The sequence below is a fragment of the Phascolarctos cinereus genome, unplaced genomic scaffold (genome assembly GCF_003287225.1).
Source record: "Phascolarctos cinereus isolate Bilbo 61053 unplaced genomic scaffold, phaCin_HiC Scaffold_726;HRSCAF=1367, whole genome shotgun sequence".
In the NCBI taxonomy this organism is placed as follows: Eukaryota; Metazoa; Chordata; class Mammalia; order Diprotodontia; family Phascolarctidae; genus Phascolarctos; species Phascolarctos cinereus.
This window is the reverse complement of record NW_027556098.1, coordinates 54,629,486-54,651,485: the sequence shown is the minus strand read 5'-3', so window position 1 is coordinate 54,651,485 and position 22,000 is coordinate 54,629,486. Positions and strand designations below refer to the sequence as shown.

Genomic DNA, 22,000 nt, shown 5'->3' with positions numbered 1-22,000 from the left:
GAGCTCACACTGGCTTCCCAGTTACAGATCCTCTTCCCATCTTCCATACTTACCCAAGCTTGAGCTGACTACCTTGACACAGCTCCCTCCCTGCCTCTGCCAGTCCTTTGGGGCAGATCTGGATTGGAGGAGTCTACTTGTTTCTTTAACCTTAATGTTTTTGGAGTCCTTTTCTGGTATTTACTGGGGTTTATGTGGGAGAGCTGGGCTTCTCTATCTTTCATATTGCCATCTTAACCAGAAGTCTCATTAGTTTGGGGTTTTTTTTAATTACTCAGAATTAAACTTCCTTTTGGATCATCTTTTCATTTACATTGTTTTGGGGGTTTTTTTGGTCAGGCAATGGGGTCAAGTGACTTACCCAGGGTCACGTAGCTAGTGTTACGTGTCTGAGGCCAGATTTGAAGTCTGGTCCTTCTGACTCCAGGGCCCCTGCTCTATCCACTGCACCACCTACCTGCCCCCCATTTACATTGTTGTATTCATCACATGTGCTGTTTTCTAGTCCTGCTTACTTCATTCTGCATCATTTTTTTAAATTCCCATGTTTCTTCAAATCCGTTTTCATCATAAATAATATTCCATTACATTCCTATACCAGTCTTTTCAGCCATTGCCCAAATGATGGGCACCCCTCACTTTGTTTCCATTTCTTTGTACCTCAGGGTGCTACCATATTGGAATATTTATTTATTGAAATATTGTTTCCTTGGCAAATATACTTAATAGTAGTGATAAAAAATATAACAGGTCTTTTTTCTTGCATAATTCCAAACTGATGTCCAAAATAGACCAATTGGTTAAGAACAATTTCCAGACCCACCAACCATGTGCCTGCCTTCCCACTGCCCCTCCAACTTAAAACTCTATATTGTCATCCTCGCCAATTTGCAGAGTATGAGGTAAAACACTGAAATCATCTGGTTTTGCATTTCTTACTATTAGTAAACTAGAACATGTTTTCAGATGGTTGTTTATAGGTTTGCAATTCTTTTCAAACTATTCATAGCCTGTGACCAGCCATCTATTGGGGAATTGCTCTTGGTAGAATATATTTGTATCAATTCCCTTTCCCCCTAAATCCACCCCTCTTCCAAACTTCCCTATTTCTGCCTATACCATTCTTCCAGCCCCAGCTTCATAACCTGTCTTATCCTTGACTCCCCATTCATTATTATTGATGAATGTAACCACATACCTGGTTAGTTGCCAAATCTTGCTGTTTCTATCTTCACAGCATTATCTATGTGAACCCTTCTTATTCACATGGCCAACTTTGTTCAGGTCCTAGTCATCTCTTGCCTAGACTGTTGCAATGGCCTCCTAATTGGTCTCCTTGCCTCAAGGATCTCCCACTCCAATCCATCCTTTGCACAGTTGTCAAACTGAGATGACTACGACATTCCCCTACCCAATCAATCTTATTGACTCTAGGATAAACTGTTTAACTCTTAAAATCCTCATAAATTGACCCCAATCTATTTTGCCAGACTTATCACACATTATTTTCCTTCCAAAGCTCTATGATCTAACAAGTAGACCTTTGCCCCGACACATAACACTCCATATACCATTTCTGTGTACACTGGCCTTCTTCATCTCTGCCTCAGACTCCCTCTATTCCTCAACACAAGTGCTGCCTTCTACATGAAGCTTCCCTAATTCTTACTTCATATTTATTTACTCTTTTTATTCTAGTTACCTCATTTCATCTTTACATCAGCCCTGCGAGAAATGTGCTCACCATTTGAGAGATGAGAACACTAAGGCTGAGAAAGGTTAAGTGACTCGCCCAGGTTCACACACAGCTAGTATTTGAGACAGGATCTGAACTCTAGGCCCAGAGCACATACTTCTCTTTTTTAGACTTGAGAATAGGGATTGGTTCATTCTTTGTATTTTTATCCATAGCACATAGTAGAATGTATATCTCTTGATATTTGATGCAAATGTTTTACCACTCTGTACTTTCTGCTCAAATTCACTTTGTTCGTGCAAAAGGTTTTTAACATAGTCAAAAATGTTTTTTATGACTTCTCCCCTTTCTGCTTAATTCTATAGCATATACCATCAATTTGATGTGTTAGTTTTGCTGAGAAGTTTTTTTTTCCTTCTTTTTATACTGTTATAAGGTGTCTCTCTCTGGATAGGGATGTGGGGAAGGTCATATTTTTTTAAAAAGGCAATATATAAAAAAAAAATTTTCCCCCTAGCAATACTTCTGAAAGGTAGTTCTTTAAAAAAAAAAGTGATATTGTCTATTCAGGTCATTATTTGAGTTTACTGTGTTGTATGGTGTAAGGTATAGGTCCAAACTTAATTCTTACCAAAACACTTGCCAGTTTTCCTAGCAGCTGTCAAAAAGGGAGTACTTCATTTCATGTCATTTTCTCACTATGTCCCTTGAGATTCTAAACCTTTTGTTCTTCCAGATAAATTTTTTTCCCCAATTCTAGATCTTCTAGATAATCTGATCAGCATAGTATCAAATCTGTATTTATTTAAATAGCGTTTTTGTTAAAATGGAATTGGTCCAACCAGTCTCTAATTCTTCATTTCTATAAAGTGCTTTGTAGTTATATTTTTATAACTCTTGCATGTGGCCTAATAAACTCATAGTTTATTCATTTTATAATTACTTTGAATGGATTCTTATTTTTTCCTAGTTTTTGTTAATACTCTTTACAAATAATTTTTATATATTTGGCTACTTTTATGAAGCTATGAAGTCTGTTTCTTCCATGGTTACCTAGTTTCCTAAGTACATCATTTCATCATCTGCAAATACAGATAAATTGTTTCCCCTTTGATGTTTATATTTGTACTTTTAGTTGTTTTTTCTTATTACTTTAGCTAATATTTCTAGAATTATGTCTTTCACTGGTTTTAAATCCATCTTTAGAGGTGCCAGATTTTGTCATTTCTCTTATTGAGAGGTAGATTAGTGTAGTGGAAAGAATGCCAGACTTACCTTGGTCTTGAATCCCACCCCTAAAATATAATTGCGTTGTGACCTTACACATGCTACTTAGCCTGTTTCTTCTTGAGTAAAGTCTGTTTCTTCCTGAGTAAAATGAAATGATACCTGTGCTACTTATTTCACAGGATGGTTGTCAGGTTCAAATGCGGTAATATACGTAAAGTGCTTGGCAAAGCTTTTGATGCCACACATCAGTTATTATTGACTACTCCGAAGGTTCTTGTGGTGATCCAGTTTTGCCTCTGGATATTCTTGTCTGTTTCTGGAGATACTGATTTTTTTTTTACTCCCATATTCATTCATTATACAGGGACCTTTTTTTATTTACTCATTATTTCAGCAATTCATTTTACTTTTCTGAAATAATGAGTCCCTTGACAATTTCTTTCCTTTTTCCTTTTCATTCTGTTTACTTTATTTGGTGCATTTATTGCTATTTTAATGGAATGAAGAAGAACTGCACTTAGTCAGGACCACTCATTCAACCATCTTGTGTCAGAGTTCCCACCAACATTATACCTTTTCATCTTTATTCCCTTTGTTAATATGATGAATCGGGGTGGGGAGGGTGGGAGCTCTGGGTGTCAATGGGACATTAGGCCTCAAGTTATTTTATTTCCATACAGTCTCTCTTGCATGTAGGTATTCATTATTTCACTCGTTAACACTTTCATTCTTTCCATGCTCCTGTAAAATCACTGTTCCAAGACTAGTTTTTAACCCTTCATTTGACCCACTCTAGCTCTTAAACAAGACCTAGAATTACAGATAACTCTAGCCCCTGAAGGTTCCTCCTTTTACTCTTCACTTCCCCACTGACACAAGGCAACATAAATAGAAAGTAGCAGAACCAGGAAGCAAAATTAAGTACTGACTCCAAATCCCAAATTAACTATCAAAATAGAAACAACCAAATTTGGTCATTCAATCCAAGGAGATAAAGGTTACTTTGTCTAAATTTCTGAAGGGCAAAGGTCATGTGGGGAAAAAAAATTAAGACTTGTTTTGCTTAGATCCAGTGAGGATAGAACTAGCAACAATGGTTCAAAAAAGCAAATTTTACTTGCATCACAGGATCACAGATTTTTGAGAAGGACCTTTAGAGGCCATCTAATCCAAAACCCTTAATTTTGCAGTTGAGGAAACTGAGGTCCAAAGGGATTAAATTAGTCAGTAATAAGCATCTATTAAGGGCCTTGTTTGTGCCAGGTATGGTACTAAGTGGTAAAAAGAGGTAAAAGACAGTCCCTGCCCTGAAAGAGCTCACAATTCAATGGGGGAGACAAGAAGCAGTTATGTACAAACAAGCTATATACAGGATATACAGGAAATACTCAAAAGGAAAAAAGTCATCAAAATTAAGAAGGGCTGGAAAAAGCTTCTTGTAGAAAACGAGATTTTAGCTGGGACTTAAAGGAAGCCAGAGAAGTCAGCAGGTAGAGATAAGCATTCCAGGTATAGGGAACAGCCTGGGAAAATACCTATAGCCTAGACCTGAAGTGTCATGTTCAGGGAACCAGATGGAGGCCAGAGTCACTACAATGAAAAGAATGTATAAAATAAGGGTAAAGTATGAAAAGACTAAAAAGATGGGTGGAGCGAAGGGGGTTAGGTTATGAACCACTTAGAAAGTCAAACAGAGGATTTTGTATGTGATCCTGGAGACAATAAGGAGCTGCTGGAATTTATTAAACAAGGGAGTGATATGGTCAGACCTTCACTTTAGGAAAATCTCTTTGGTGGCTGAATGGAAGATGGCCTGGAGTAGAGCAACTGGTGGCAGGCAGACCAATTAGCAGACTATTGCAATAGTCAGTATGAAATGAAAAGGGCATGGACCAGGGTAGAGGAGAGAATGACTCCAAGATCCACTCCAGTTCTGAAATTCTATAATTCTATGAAAAGCCATTCTCCTAGCTGGTAAGAACAGTAAAGAATAACAGTAGGTGGGGTTTCCCTCTTTTTGGACTTTCTTCAGGCAAAGAAGAATCTTTCATTAATCAGAAAAATGTACTCAGGGGCCTTAATTTGGCAGTAATATCAGCTAGAACAGCACTCTATATATGGAAAGTGATCAGCAAATATTTTTTGACTAAGATTTCTGTTCATCCTCCTACACCTAAGTCTATGAGCATAAGTTTCCACCTATTTTTAAATGGCAATGATACATAATTCAATCAATGTTTCTACGTGAGACTAATGATTTTAAATTTTCATAATGTTAATTTCAGAGAACATTCTAACATATTAGAAGGGAAAAAATATCTAAGTTCCAACTAATCTTAAATTTTGACCAAAATACTCAAAAGTTGTCATTAAGGAATTTATTTGTTCATGGTAATAGCCAGACTTGATTTTTCTATAACATGCTTCCCCTCTCCCACCCCAATCAAGCTAACAATCAGCTGTTAAGATGAACGGACAACAAAAAGTGTAAGGAAGATGAGGTTAAGGAATATAAAAATGATACAAGGCAGAAAGAAGGTCAAGGAGTCCATAAAAAACTCTTAAATTCCACTTTAGAGGTTTCTGGAAGTGACATTTTATAAACATAACTTTAGCACTGTAATTCAGAAAAGAGAAACTTTTATCCCATAATTAACAGTTACAAAATAACATCAATAGTTATAAAACTGATTAAGATTTTTTCACTTAAATATAACTTAGGGATAAAATTACCTGGAGCACTTTATAACTCCTGCTAAAATGGTACACCAACAAATTACAATATATACAAAGGGGAAAGTAGTAGTAAAAAAAAAAAAGTGAAATTTCTTTCATGTTGTGGAACAAAGACCTGAAACAACCGATTCAACCAGGGACACTCTTAGCTCCAATCCATGCATGATAACTTGCAGCTGTTGGATAAATTAGAAAAAAAAATGATAAGAAAAATATGATAAAACTATATCTGTAGGTCTAACTTTATTCTATAATAGAGAAAAGATGTATTGAAGTAAAGATATTTTCCTTAAATGTGAAGTTTCCATCAGACTCTACTGAAGATATAGAAAAACTTTGGTTTGTTTTTTTTTTCCAAGAGTTTATCATCATGTACTTTTCTGTACAGCCTTGTAGTATTGCATAAGTTATATAGTAAGGCTTGTTTATTCTTTTTCGAGAACTTGAAACAAATGAAATATTGCTTTAGTTCAAAGTGTACATGGACACTTCGGTTCAATGACTTTAAAAAATTTGTGTTAGGTCCTGAAAAGAAATGTCAGTTTTTGGTTTTTATAGTTTTTGCTTCTTACTCATAAGATTATAGGCCTTAGCATCAGACCTTAGAGATCATACAGTACAATCTAGTACAATGCTTTCAATTCATGGGTGAGGAAACTGAAGTTCAGTTCAGCAAAGTGACTTACCTAAGCTTGTCATTTAGAAGCACACCTAGAATTTGAAAGTAGGACTTTGAGCTCCAAAGCTAGACTTCTTTCTACTACGCCAGCAGTAGAAATACTATTCTTTCTTTCTTCTCTCTTAAACTAAGCTATATACATTTGTAAATGTAGACACTGATCTTCCTGTAAATTGTTTACTAAACCACAGAGCCTAGCAGAAATCACCAACCAAAACAGAAGTCAGGAAAAGACTCGTTTTTCTAAGTGGTGCAAAAAGTATCTAACCAAGTTCAATAACCCAGAATCATAACCTGAAACTGAATTTTTAATTGTCTTCCTTTTTCCCTGCTCAACTTCCTAATGGAAATTTTGTAACAGTAAAATAATGGAAAGCAGATCAAATATGAGGAGAGGGAACAAGGGAGAAGGAAGGAAGGAAGGGAGGAAAGGAGGGAAGGCAAAATACAAAGAGAAAAAAAAAGGAGGAAGAAGAGAGGGAAGTGGAAAAAAAACAAGGTACTAGGCTATTTCACAAACAAGATCATGCAATTACACTCTAAAATCTTAGAGACTATCTAGTCCATATGTCTAAAATAGAATTCATAACCTTTTCCTCTAAAGCCATCCTTCCCCCCAAACTTCTCTATTTTTGCCTAAATGGACTCCCATCCTTTCAGTCTCCCAGGTTCCCAACTACAGTTACCCCTATTTCCTTTCTCTCACCACTCACACTGAATTTATTGTTAATTTGTTGATTCTCCCTCCAAAATCTCTCCTGTCCGTCTCCTCTCTAGTCAAATGGTCCTCATGACCTCTCACCAGAACTACCTGCTTCCAGTCTCCATCCTCTCTAATCTATTCTTCTTCACACAACTGCCAAAAAAAAAAAAATCCTATTAAGACACAGGTCTGACTGCATCATTCCCCTGCTCAAAAACTTTCACTGGGACCCTTTCACTGCCTCTGCCTCTAAAATAAAATACTAGCCTCAACTTAGAACCTGAGAGTAGCCTACTGAACTAAACTCTACGTTCTTGCCAAATCAGACTACCAGATAGCTATTTCCCCAAATCTGGCACTCCTCCACCCTCATGCATTTATCACAGGTGCAGCTGACAGAGCACTGGGCCTGGAGACAGGAAGATCTGAATTCAAATCTGGCCTCATTTACTAGCTGGGTGACCCCAGGCAAATCAGTTCATCTGTTTGCTTCAGTTTCCTCAACTGTAAAATGGAAATAATAGCAGCACCTGCCTCCCAGGGTTATTGTGAGGATCAAAGGAGATAAAATGTGTGAAGTGCTTAGCACAATGCCTGGCACCTGGTAGGTACTATATAAATGCTAGCTATTATTTTCTCCAGGCTATCCCCAAAGCCTGGAATGAATGCTTTCACTCTCCACTTCAAAATCCTTACCTTCCTCAACAGCTCAGCTCTGGTGCCATCTCTACGAAGTATTCTCTGCTCACCTCAAACCCCTCCCCACCCCTTTCAAACTACTACCTTGCATTTACCTATCTTTGTACATGCTCACTAAAAGCCACCCATCAAAGGCAAGCTCTTTGAAAGCAAGGACTACTTTGTTTTTATCTTTATATCCCCATGGACACAAAGCTTTGTATACAATTGGCCCTTAATGTTTATTGAAATAAACAGTCTCAGTTTCACAGATGAGGAAGCTAAGGCCGGGAGCAGCTAAGTAATATGTTCAAGACCACACAGTTAGTATGCAGTAGAGGGAGAGTTTGAAGGCAGAGCCTGATTCATACATCCTCAGGACCTTCTGCCCCTGGGGTCTCTCCTTTCCTCTAGCAGAAGAGGGTGAGAGGCGACCATCTGGGAGCTCCTTCCAGACCCTCTCTTTGAGGAGAGGGCTCAGGAAATTCACCTTATCCTTTCCAACCTCCTGATTTCACAATCTCCAGAAACTCTTTATTCTGCAAGATGAAACCAATTCTGAAACTCATACCACAGATCATTTCCACCCAGCCTTACATGGCTTCATCATGCCCCACTCCCAGACTGAGAGTTCCTTGAGGGCAGGGGATGTCTTTTCCCTTTCTTTGAATCCTCAGTGACTTATCACAGTACCCAGAATACAACAGGAGCTTAATAAATGTTCACTATTACTGACTAATGACTCCAAATCCAGCATTCTTTTGCTACATCACAATGCCTCTCATAATCTGAAACAAATAACAGAGATTTGGCTGCAGTAGAACCCCACCTTCTGAAATAACAACAGCAGTTCTAATGCTAAGATAAAAGTTGCACAGACTCAATCCTATGTCCGTATGGTTTTTAAAACAAAACAAAACTCCAAAGATTTATGAACCACAAAATCAATGAACCTGAACTTCAAGTTATAGTGACAAAAAAGGCAGGAAATCTGGTGTGTAATTCACTTTTCCCCCTGTCATATGGCAGCACAATGTAGGAGGAAAAACATCAACCCTTTTCTCTTAATAGAGCTTCATGATGAACTAAAGTGAAACAATCCACATATCAATTAGGAAGATGGGCTTATACATCAAAACAGTGAACTCAGGGTATATGATCATTTTTTTGGAGAATATTTGTTAGTTTAATATAAAGTCTTCCACATGCAGAGATAAAACTTGTCAGTGAAACTGTTTACCTTCTTTAAAACGCTTTCCATTACATCTTGCTTATCAAGAGTTACTGGCTCTTCCATTTCAGGCACAGCTTCATTTTCAGCAGAACCTAGAATGTAACTGACAGAGAGCATGATTATAAGAAAGCTAATATTAATATCAAAGCTGAAAGCATAATACTCTCTCTTAGCACTCTATTACCACTGAAGAAAAAAACCGGGACTAGTTTTGCCATGACAAGCATCCTAGACATTGAACCAGAAAATACTCTTCTTCTTAGTAATACAACTTTATTCACATTGGTTTATGTTTTAATTTTCTTAAGATCCCAAAAACACATTACTGGAAATAAATAAAACCAAACAATTAAAACAATTAATTCAAAGTATCCGGGTAGAAGAAAAGGATTTTTAAAAGGCTATTTTTTATAGTTTCTTAAGAAAGTCAACTTCAGGAGTACCTTGTGCTACAGAAAACAGCTTCTTCTTAAAAAGGAACAAAAATTGAATGTTAGTAGAGTATTATGTTATTTTGTCTGAAAATTGCGAGCTCAGAGACATCTCAGATCACATAGACATTCAAACATTTGTATTGCAATGTAATCTCAATTTTCAGTTCTAAATTTTGTTTTTCAATCTATCAAATGATGACCTATAAATAAAAACTTCCACACTGAGGGAATGATAGTGAAAGAAATCTTTTTAAAAGAAAAATCCATGTCTCTTTTGGTAATACAAATAATAAAGCCCTAATTTCTGTTTTGTAAACTCAGATTGGCTTTATTTGTTAGGAGTCTGTCAGCTCAGGCAATAACTGGGTCAACAACTGATATCAAAGTATCTTCCAGCTCTCTGAATGGGGAAGGAGAGGAGACTTTGACTGAAGAGGGAGAGGAGACAGTAGAAAATAGCATCCCTTCCCTCCTTCAGTTCTCGCCAAGATAATAGGTCTCAAGAAGTGGTCTACAACATGTCAAGGACTGAAGACACAACTTTCCATTATGACTGGGGCAAGAAGTATGGGAAAGCATCTCACCTTATTTCTTTGCAGAGGTGAGGGACTATGGGTGGCTGAACTGGTTTTTTTCCTCTTTTTTTTTTTATTACTTATTATAAGGAATTGTTCTCTGGGAGATGGAATGGGAAGGAAAATACTGGAAGGGTATTGTAAAATAAAGATTAATAGAATCTATTTTTTAAAAATGAATCAGACAGACTTGCTTGATTCAAAACTGTGGTCTCCAGTAAGACTTAACAGAGGAAAGAATTTTCTATCCATTAACAGGGCAGAACTGCCTTGTTTCAAAACTGACCCTTTTTTCCATAAAAAAAGGGGCACCACTCTCATTGACCTTCAGCAGGGATTAATTCATAAAAGGGATACTGCACTACTTCTGGAGGAGAAATCAAGAAGTCAGATTGGATTCTAGCAAGAAAGAATATTATTAAGGTTATGTTCTGATCTAAACTATCAGGTTTTCTGGAGACTTTTGACCTCAGTCTTCTTCCTTGAATTGAACAGAGAAGCATTTTGGAGGTTCTGCCCCTTTCTCTTTTCTTTCTGCAGGCCAAGAAATATTCCTTGGCTCTTCTATGCTTCTCAAGTAACTCTGAGCCAGAGTTTGCTGGGTCTAGGATAGCTATCAACGGCTAATTCACTGCCATGCTCTTCTTCAAGAATACCTGTGTATCTTATGCTATTTAAGATCTTCACTACAAATTCTATCTTGATTATATGGGAGTCATTATTTATTATTATGCATTTCAGACCTGGCCTGTTATCTGGTGGTCTGCAGGTACATTCTCTGGACATTTTGTGCTGGGTTCTTCAAATCAGAAGAGTGGCTAAAGCCTTAAATCTGTAAACTTTCAGAGGACCCTAAGTGGTCTAGTCAAGGGCATGGCCTGTTCCCTGTCCTCCTGCCTTTCCATTTTCCCAAACATGATTTGGGCCTAGGCAATGTCATTGCAGGTTTGCCCTTAAGTGGAGCTCCAGAAGGCAGTTGCTGGCCCCAATTCTTCTCAAGTGGTAGGAAAGTTCTACAGGTTCAGAGCAACGTACTGTCTGTTTACTTTTGCTCTTTCTTCTCTGGAGTCAGTGACAACATTACTCTAGGGTTAATGATGGTGAAGACAAGCCCTGTTCATTTTTGTGCTCTCTGTAGTTCAGTAGTCACTGCCACTGCTGTTGTGCATGGGCATCTGGGGCCAGGTCTTTCCCTTTGTGGCAAAGGGCAAGGGTGGACCTCAGCTCTTCTCTGTCTCCTTGCACAGTTTCTAACTGGGAATTCATTCTGTGTTCTACTGTTGACCTTGCTAAGGTCCGGTCAGATTTTAGAGAACCTCTTGCTTTTAGGCCTTCTGCAAATCCTCCTGGCATACATGCCATTGAGCTGACCTTGTCTTCTGCTCCTGATGTGAATGTGAACCCCTCCTCTAGTGTTAGTGACAGAGCAGCACCTCCTGTACCCCAGTGCTGGACTGAGATCTTAATCCTGTGTCTGGTGGCAGACCTGTGAACCTGTTCTGCTCCTGGTGTCCAGGTCCAAGATCCTGACCCACCTCTGTTCCTCAGTTCCTAGCTTCATTACTTGCTCATGGATCAAATCTGTGATCTTGTGCTAGAAAGATGACCAGCTGTGGTTTCTCCTTCGATTTCCAATCACAATCCCATCTGGTGCTTGTCTGAGATTTTTGCTGGAGTGATCATCAGGGGAGCTGAGCTGTAGTGCTTCCTCCTACTCTGCCATCTTGGCTGGTCACCTATTTTTTTCCCCAGAAATATCTGGGTATCCTATAGTGTTTGGGATCATTGTAACAAATTCCGTTTTAATTATATTGGCAGTCTTTGTTAATATTGATTCTCCATGTGCTTGACTGGATTTGTAAGGTCCAAAATGAGCAAAAAATATCTCCCTTTTGGTCATATACCAGATCATTTCTATTAATTCTTCTCTCCTCCACTCTCTCAACAAAAATTGTTTTTATTTTCTGAGGTTCAGCTTCCAAGTGTTCTACTGGCCAAAAAAGCCTAAAAAAGTCTGAGTACCAGCTTAAGAGATTTGGGACACAAGAGTTGAATACCCAAATTTGAGAATTAATGGCTATATCAGTATTCACATGATTCTTTTGGTAGCAGGTTTATACTATTAATTATGCTTTGTTATGCTAAGATTCCAATAAACTTGCCTTCTCCAAATATAGCTCATAGGGTTGTGGCCCTGAAATGTGTTGTATGGCAAGTAGAGAGACAATGTGGGATTTAGACATATGTCTCCAATAACGCACAAAGTTGAAAACCAAATTGATAATATATCTAAGTATATAAAAATATGCAAATTACAACATTCTCAAAAGAAAGCCTACATATCTCTAACTAAAGTCATATTAACATTTGTTCAATTTGGCTAATTGTCTCTTTTGATAAATCATGTAAAGCTTCGACAATTTGACAAGGAAAAAAGATTAGAGCCAACTTAAATAATAAATTACTTTTGGCTTTGTAACAGTAATCAAACTACGGTCAGTTCTCACTTAACTTTCCCCAGGCAGGCTTTGCATGGTCCCACCCCATCCACAGTTCTGCAGCCCCCACAGCCAGAGTGGGAAGCCAAAGAACCCTTGGTGAGGCTGCACCAGAAGCCACCCCTGACACCAGTTGTGGGAACATTCATGAGGCAAATTTTGGTAAAGTGACAACTGTATGTAAAAACAAATTCATTTCACATTCTTTTATTTTCCAAGAACCAATTTTAAGTGTAACATGTAATAAAACAGACTTACCCATCAACTGATGAAACATCGAAGCAAAACAAGTCTCGTTTATAATCAAGATGTCTGGGTGTACATCTGTATATTTGGCCAATATTCAGTGAACATCCATTACAACTCAAAGTCTCAATCATGCTAAAGAAAAATCATCACTTTAGAAAAGACTATACTTGTTTGTGATCTTTAAAAAAGATTTCAACTGTTCTAAAGCCATAAACTATTCTTCAAAACCAAAGTTCTTCAAATATGTTATACTGATCATAATAATCAATCAAACATCGACAAGCTTTCTTAAGCACCACATACACACACCAAGTAAATAAAAATAAAGACTTCTGGGACATCTCATGTGTGTGTTTATGTATTTACATATATAATATACAGTATCTACATTATAAAATATATATATATATATAAACACACATACACACACATATAAAAACATATAGTAAATAAGTAATTCCAGGGAGAGGGGCACCAGCAACTAAGGGGATCAGGAAAGGCCTCCTGTGGAAGACAGTACTTTAGTTGAGCCTGAAGGAATCTAGGGATTTTAATCAGTTGCCCCACCTTACAGCAAAGCAATTTGCACGTGGGAGGCACTTAAATGCTTGAATGATCCTGTATTCCCCCATACTCTAACCAAATTTATGTTTTTACACATAAAAAAGAGTCTCCTAGTTCTCTGTTTTGTGCCCATATGTGCCTATTCTCCTCACTCCTTCTTTATTCCACGTCTCTCACGTCCTCCATCAATACTGAATATCCTCTGCAGTAAGCTTTCTTTAATTGACCTTACCCAGCTTTGATGTTTCATTTAGTCCATATTCCGTCAGTATTTATAAACTCATACAGTAAAATCTTAGTACAATAAAATCATTTTGGATCCTACTAACTGGAGAATTTAACAGGCAGTGAGAGTCTCCAAGGCAGATCAACAACCAATGGGAGCTGAGGAGCTGGTTCACAAGGGAAGAGATAAACAGATCCATTCAGTTTTTTCATAGCATCCCTGTTGGAATATTAATGGTGTCTCCCTCATCAGTCAGAAAGAATAGCAGAGATATCAGTTACACTTCAACACTCTTTAATGTGGCTTCTGCCATTAAGAAAACTATAGTAACAACCAATGTTTGCTAAGCCAACCCTAAATACCAACTTGTGGCTATCAAAGCCATAAAATACAGTTAAACTTTAGGCATAATTGCTAAGATCTTCAAGTAAGTAAAAGTTGTCAGCATCTCTCTCACCTGAATGATAATAATAGCCTCCCTGCTTCCAGTCTGTCTCCTTCTCCAATCCACCCTTCGAACCATGTCACACCCCCAAGCAAAAGCCTTCAATGGATCCCTACTGCCTACAGGATAAAACACAAACTCCTAAATTTGGTGTTTAAAGTCCTCCAAAATCTGACCTAAACCCATATATCCAACTTTATCTCATGGTACACCCCACAAGCCACTGTTTGTTTCAGCCATACTGAATACTCTAATCCCCCACTTCTGTGAATCTGAATTCCCCATGCCTAGAATTCACACCCTCACCTCAGTCTCTCAGAATTCTCACCTCCCTTCCAGACTCAATTCAGAGCTTCCGCTAAGATAGCAATATAAAAGATCAAAGAGAAGCACAGGTCTCCCACACAGACTGCAGCAAATACATTTAAAGGAGGACCAGAAAGATCAGTGATTAGGAACACCAAAGACAAACGGCAGTCATTTCTCCTTCCAGTCCAGGACTGCATAAGAAGTCAAGAGACCTATCATGGTTCACAGGAGAGTCTCAAAAGGGGAGCAAGCTAAGGTAAAAGGTCTGAAGCCTGCTGGCATTCCAAATGCAGATAGGTCAGTAGTTCTGCGAGCTCTCTGAGACAGGACCCATCAGAAGGACCTGAGATAAGCTCAATCACAAGGGCTAGTAGCTTGTGAGCACTCTGAGCAGGGGCCCCAAACCCAGCCTAATTTCAGAGCCTGAAATATGTGGAAGGGCACTATACAAGGAAGCAGTCAGTGCTCAAGACCTGAAGCCAGTGGGATCTTGGCCCTGACCTGTTTTGGAAGCAACAAGGGACAAAATCTGCCCCCATTCACATCAGGAGCAGAAGGCAAGGTCAGCTCAATGGCATGTATGCCAGGAGGATTTGCAGAAGGCCTAAGAGCAAGAGGTTCTCTAAAATCTGACCGGACCTTAGCAAGGTCAACAGTAGAACACAGAATGAATTCCCAGTTAGAAACTGTGCAAGGAGACAGAGAAGAGCTGAGGTCCACCCTTGCCCTTTGCCACAAAGGGAAAGACCTGGCCCCAGATGCCCATGCACAACAGCAGTGGCAGTGACAACTGAACTACAGAGAGCACAAAAACAAACAGGGCTTCTCTTCACCATCCTTAAATACAGCATGAAGTAGAGAATGCCTCTAGCACAAAGTCCCAATTTAGAAACTGAAGTTGGGAGTGGGGGAAAAAAAAAGAAGAAAACACAGAACACAATGAAAAAATGTGGTTCAAGAGATAACAAAAAGGTTAACCCAAAAGAAAAAGGTTAATTGCACAAAAAATAGAAACAGAAATGAATGATTTAGTCAAAAGGCCTCCAAAAGCGGTCATAAAAAATTTAAAAAAGATAAAATATTAAACTAGAGCTCTTAAGGAAAAAAAACTGGAAGAATAAGTAGCTGAAAACACAAAATTGAAACTCTTATGCAAGAAGTGAACTTCCTGAAAAACAGAATGGAATACACAAAATCAAATAATTCAACCAGTAAACAAGAAATAAAAACAAAGTCAAAAGACAGAAAAAATGGAAGAGCAGGTAAAGTAGAAAAAAACAGATCAAGGAGAAATAATAAATCATCAAATTCCTTGAAAACCATGGCAAACAAAAACCCTGGATACCATATTTCAAGAAATCATATGAGAAAATTGTCCAAATCTATCAGAAAAAGACAAAGAGAAAATATAAAAGAATCCACCCTAAGAAAACCCCAAGTTGTAAACATCAGAATCCAGAGCTTCTAGGTCAAAGAAAAAATAGTGCAAGCAGTCAGAAAGAAAAAGTTCAAATATGAAGCCACATTCAAGATAATAATACTAGCTAGCATTTCTATAGTACTTTAAGGTTTGCAAAGTACTTTAGAAACATGATCTCACCTTATCCTTACAACAAGGTGCTATTATCCATATTTCACAGTTGAGAAATCTGAGGTGGGCAGAGGTTAAGAGACTTGCCTAGGGTCACAGAGCTAGCACACTGGGAGCTCCTAGAAGGCAGGAACTGTCTTTTGCCTCTTTTTGTATCCCCAGGGCTTAGCACAGTGCCAAGATTTATGTATCACTTACTATGTACCAGGCACTGTGCTAAGCACTTTACAATTATCTCATTTGATCCTCACAACAACTCTGAGATGTCAGAACTGTTATTATCTCCATTTTACAGATGAGGAAACTGAGGCAAAGAGAGGTTACTTAACAGTGACTTACCTAGGGTCATATAGCTTATTAGCTATCTGAAGCTGGATCAGGTTTTCCTGACTGCACCACCCAGCTCAAACTACTATAAAGGAGAGAATATGATACCCCAAAAGGCATAAGATAAAGGCTTATCACCAAGAATAACTTAACGCTGCAAAATAGAGCATACTCCTGCTGGAGGGAAAACAGACTTTTAAGAGAAGAGGACTTTAAAGCATTCTTGATGAAAAGACTACAGCTGGGCAGAATCTTTGAAATGCAAAGGCAAGAGCCAGAAAGGTATATAAATTTGAGGAACTGGAAGTAGCTAAAGGAGGAAGTATATACATGCTAATAGTTGGAGAAAAGTAAAATGTCCCCTCAGAATCTCACTAACTTTACAGCTGATAGAAAGAGCTAGAGAGGCCCTAGGTAGGTTTTAGTTGTCCCATATTATGTCAAAAGAGGGAAGAAAATAGAGGGAAAAAAACTGGAGAATAAATAAGGATGGAAGGAGAGAAATGTACTACTTCTCATAACTGGGTGTCCCCAAAAGAATATATGAACATGATAGAAGGGATTGGGGAGATGGGCATCTAATGAAACTCACTCTTATCTGAAATGGATAAAAGTGATGATTTATGAGTATTTATTTTATTTTCTCCAACTTTGTGGAAGTTATTTTTTCAAATAATTTTTAGTTGAATCTTTAGGGTTTTCTATGTAAACTATCATATCATCTGCAAAAAGAAGTAATTTTGTTTCTTCTTTGCCTATGCTTATTCCCTTAATTTATTTTTGTTTTATTGTTATAGCTAGCACTATATCTAAATAGTAGTGGTGATAATGGACATAGATCCTTGCAGCATTTCTGTATTTTACCAACAAAACCCAACAGGAAGAAATGAAAGGACAAATCCATTCAAAATAACTAAAAAATGTGTAGAATACTCAGGAGTCTACCTGCTATGACTCAGGAACTTTGTGAATACAACTAAAAAATACTTTATGGTAGTACAGACCAAAATACAATTGGAAAAATATTAACTGCTTATGTGTAGGCTAAACCAATAATAAAAAAAAATACCTAAATTTATTTAGTCAGCATCATATAATCAAACTACAAAAGGAATATTTTATAGAGCTAAGCAAGATAATAACAACATTCTTTTGGAGGAACAAAAAGATCAAGAATCTAGAGGGAAGTAAAGGGGGAAAAAAAGGAAGGAAGGGAACCTAGCAGTACCAGATCTCAAACTACATGACAAAGCAACAATTATCAGGCTGATCTGGTACTGGTTAAAAAATAGAGAGGTCGATCTGCGGAACAGATTAGGTATAACACATAAAGAAGAAAATGAAAACCAAAGACCCCCAACGACTGGGGGTAAAGACTCACTTTATGACAAAAACTACTTGAAAAAACTGGACAATGGTCTGGTAGAAATTAGGTAGAGACCAACATCTAACATCAAATACCAAGATAAGCTTCTGATGGTTATATGACCTAGATATAAAATGTCATAACTTAAAAAGTTAGATAAGGAAGGAAGGAAGTACCTGTCATATCTATGAACAGGTAGAAAGTCCATGGCTGAACAGGGGTTGGAGAAGATTACAGAAAATAAAATGAACAACTTGGATCATATAAAAGTTTAGCACAAACAAAACCAATGCAGCTAAAGTTAGAAGGAAAATCAGTAACTGGGGAAAAATCTTTACAGAAAGTTTCTTTGATAAAGGTTTCATTTCCAAGATACGGAAAGGAAATGATTCAAATTCATAAGAATAAGAGCCATTCTCTAATTGATAAATGGTAAAGATATGAACAGGCAGTTCTCAAGTTGTTAAAAGTCATATGAAAAATGTCCCAAATCATTAATAACTAGAGAATTATCAACTAAATCAACCGTGAGGTTCTACCTCAAATCTATCAGACTGGCAAAATCGTCATAAAAGGAAAATGACAAATGTTGGATGGGCTGAGGGAAAACAGGCACATTAATGCACTGTTGGTAGGGGCTATAAACTGGTCTAGTCATTCTGGACAGTAATTTGGCACCATGCCCAAACAGCTACTAGGTACATACTATTTGACCCTCTATACTATTACTAGGTCTAAAAGGCAAAGCAATTCAAGAAAGAGGAAAAGGACCTATAATATATACAAAATCACTTATAGTGGCTTTTTCCGCAGCAACAAGGAACTGGAAATTAAGGGGTGTATCCATCAACTGGGGAATGGCTGAACAAGCTATTGTTTATGAATGTGATGGACTACTATTGTGCTATAAGAAGGAAAGAGATAAGGGGAGGAAAGTAGAGTTATGGGGGTTTGGAGGGATAATATAGTAATGCCAAAAAAAAAAAAAAAAGAAAATTAATGAAACATTTAAAAGATACACAGAGGACAGTAAAAGTTAAGAAGGGGACATACAAGGAGGCCAGCGTTGGTTCTACCACCATAAAGTATTATACTTTAAAAAAGCAAGCTTCACTTCATAGAAATTCAGTATCATATACATTTCCTTTTTTGTTCTCTGCATATGAAAATATACATGTGTATCAAGTTCATAATAAAGAAAAAAAAATTGTTTTTAAAATTAGTTCACGGGGCAACTTGGTGGCAAAGTAAATAGAGAACCGGCCCTGGAGGCAGGAGGACCTGAGTTCAAATCCAGCCTCAGACCAAATACTTGCCACTTACTAGCTGTATGACCTGGGCAAGTCACTTAACTCCAATTGCCTCACTGAATGAATGAATGAATGAATGAACGAACAAATAAATAAATAAATATTAGTTCAGGTATAATCTCCCCCAAGAAACCTTTCCTTATCCTGGATGCTGTCAATGCTCTCTCCTCTCCACAAATTACCTTGTATGTGTGTAATTATTATACTGCTCCAGCAGAACACTAAGTTCTTTTAGAGCAAAAGTCTTTTCATTTTTTTCTTTGAATGCTTAGTACCTATCACACTGTATATGTTTAAAAAATTTTGTTGAATTAAGTATCATACAAGGATAATTATTTAACTTTCATCTTACCAGCCATATTCATTTTTTCTAGTAGATAGCTTCTGTTCCTTATCCACATAAACATTAGGTGAGACTGCTAGAATGAGAAAAAGGTAACTGCTGGTTACTGATGTCCTCATAGAATTTTTAGAGCTAGGCAAGATATAATAGTTCATCTAATCCAACGTCTTCATTTTACAAATAAGAAACTTGTTAAAAAATTAAGCTTACAAGAATTGTTGTTAGTATAATAGCACCAATCACAGCAAAATCATTTTCTTAGCCAACACCATAAAGCAGATTACTGTAAATGTCTGTAATACAGTGTACTTGGGTTAGAAGTAACGGCCCCAGTTGGTTTCATAATTTAGTCTTCTCTTCCTTCTCAAGACTTTAGACAGTATTTTTCAAAACATTCTTTCCATAAATTTCAAAAAGCCGACAATTCCTGCAGAGAAAAATGTTTTGTATTTAAAAATACTTTTGGGGGCCATTTATGTCAGTTACAGCTAGATCTACTTTATAGTGTTGGCACAAATCTAACAAAATATTATACCAGCAACATCACAACACAGCTCAGAGTTAATGCTGAAGCAGTACTTTAGCTAGTACTGAAATTGAGGTTGGATCTCAAATAGCACCTGGTCTAATGTAAGTAACTATAATCTACTATACCATATACATCTGTGTTGGTGTCTTATCCTCTTATGAATAGACTATAAACTCCTAGAGGGTAGACACCAGGTCTGTTTTAAACTTTGGGGCACAGTGCTCTACGCAAAAGAGGCAATTAACTGTTCTGGGTTTGGTTTTTTTTTTAATTATTATTTTGATGCTTCTGAAATAAGTGACTAAATAAGAGAGTCCTTTGAAATAAATTATTCACCAAAAGCAATTTTAAGTAATTGCACTGTCAGAGTAAAATACTATAACTACTAGTAGCTCTCAAATTAACCCAAAAATTTACAGTTTGTGAATAAACAAATATCATATGCAAATAGTCCAGCATGAGCCTCTGAAGTTCGAGAACTCAAGAGAATGATATGACAGCATAATGCATAGAAAAGTGCACCGGTCAGAGGACCTAAGCTATTCATTAGCCAAGCACTTAGTGGCAATAAGTCTACTCTGAGGTTTTTTCTTGATCTGTAAACTGAGGATAGCACATAAACTACTGGAAAGGATGTCACATATCTAAGCCATGAGGTTCTTAACCTGTGATCTATGAACTTTTTTGCAATATTTTGATAACTGTGTTTCAATATAAATTGATTTCCTTTATAATCCTATGTATTTAATTTTAAGCATTTAAAAACCTTATACTGAAGGGCCCATAGGCTTCAGTGACTGTAAAAAGTGTCCAGGACACAAAAAAGGGTCAATCAATCCTGATCTAATCCAATCATCTAATTTGAGAGCGGAAGTAACTTGCCAAAGGTCAGATGTTTGCATGTGATCCTCACAACAACCCTAAGAGGTAGCTGTTATTCCCCGTTTTAAGGATGACGGAAATGAGGCTGAGAGAGGTTACCTGACTTGCCCAGGTGGCCACACAGGTAAATGTCTGTGGCTGACTCACAGGGACCAAGCCTCGTACAGACTACCAGCCTCACAGGGCTGATGTGAGAAACAGGCTCCTAGGCAGACCTGGAAGAGACCTCATAGAGACCTGAACTAACCTTATAATTTACAGAAAACTGAGGTCCCAGAGAGGGCAGTGACAGTGACACCGTCACCATCATCACCACCACCACGAGCATGGCTGGCATTTAAGGTCTGCTCACTTTTAATCTAATCACTAATTCATCTAATAATAGCAGCAATAACTAACACTTATATTGTGCTAAATGCTTTACAATTATTCTCATTTGATCCTCACAACAACCCTAAGAGCTACAATTATCCCCACTTTATAGATAAAGAAATCGAAACAGAGAGGTTGAGACATGGGGGGCTGGGGGTCCCCAAGCTATTGCACGTGTATAACCGTTTCAGGGAGGGGGGAGAGGAGGGAGGAAGGGAGGGCTAGAATTTGGAACTCAAAACTTAAAAAAATGTTAAAAACTATTTTAATTTGTAATTGGGGAAAAATAAAATATTTTTAGAGTCTTGAGCCCCTCCCCTTACCCCTTGCCCCTCCCCCCGCGCCTCTCCCCCGCTCCCTGCCCCCCCTTCCTTCCCTCCTCCCCCTCCCTCTTCCTCAAACCCCCACCACCACCCTCACCGTTCAGGAAGAAGCAGTTGCCGTCAAAGTCGGTGCCCTCCCAGCTCATCGAGTCCCCCAGGGGCCGCTGGCAGCGGGAGCACAGGAACACGCACGGCATCTCCCGCCGCCGCGCATCCAGCTCACTACCAGTTCCGGGGCCATTAATGATCTTCGACTGCTTCTGCATACACCGCAGGACGTCCTCCTCCGTGACATCTCGGGCCTTTAGCTTCTGAATGTGTAAGGACCTTTGGAAGGTCGCCTCCAAGGGATCCGATTCCGCCATGGCTTTCAAACTGCCCGCCCGCGCGCTGTCCAAGAGAGGGGCGGGGCGTCAAAGGGTGAGGCGCATGCGTGCCTGGAGGGAGGCGGAGCCGGGAGGCGGGGAAAGGAGGAGCGCGGAAACGGGGGAGAGGGGAGGGGGAAGAGTGGAAGCTGCTTAGCGCTGGCTTATGCCTCACACCTCAAACTCCTGCTGGGGGTGAAGGGGAAGAGAAGGTGAGTAGTGTATCTGTCGCCCTCACTGCGCATCTTCAGATCTGCATATCGTTGGATCTGAGCTCCGCCTAGCTTTCTCAGACTTAAGGAGAAGGGCGGGGTCACGTCCACTGCACCTGAATAC

General features: G+C 38.4%; 1 protein-coding gene across 2 annotated transcripts; it reads right to left on the bottom strand.

Annotated features, from left to right (window-relative positions):
* Positions 1–5,289: 5,289 nt before the first annotated feature.
* MIS18A (MIS18 kinetochore protein A) lies at positions 5,290–21,740 on the bottom strand. 2 transcript variants are annotated; one of them, XM_020996043.2, is made up of 5 exons: positions 21,397–21,740; positions 19,203–19,266; positions 12,722–12,844; positions 8,963–9,059; positions 5,290–5,838 (listed from the first exon to the last, which is right to left on the bottom strand). In XM_020996043.2, exons 1-5 carry the CDS (start codon positions 21,662–21,664, stop codon positions 5,758–5,760), a joined length of 633 nt encoding a protein of 210 aa, XP_020851702.1. In that variant the 5' UTR covers positions 21,665–21,740; the 3' UTR covers positions 5,290–5,757. The 2 variants fall into 2 exon arrangements, with proteins under 2 accessions (XP_020851702.1, XP_020851701.1); XM_020996042.2 differs by having other exon boundaries at positions 19,203–19,269; positions 21,397–21,737.
* Positions 21,741–22,000: the final 260 nt, after the last annotated feature.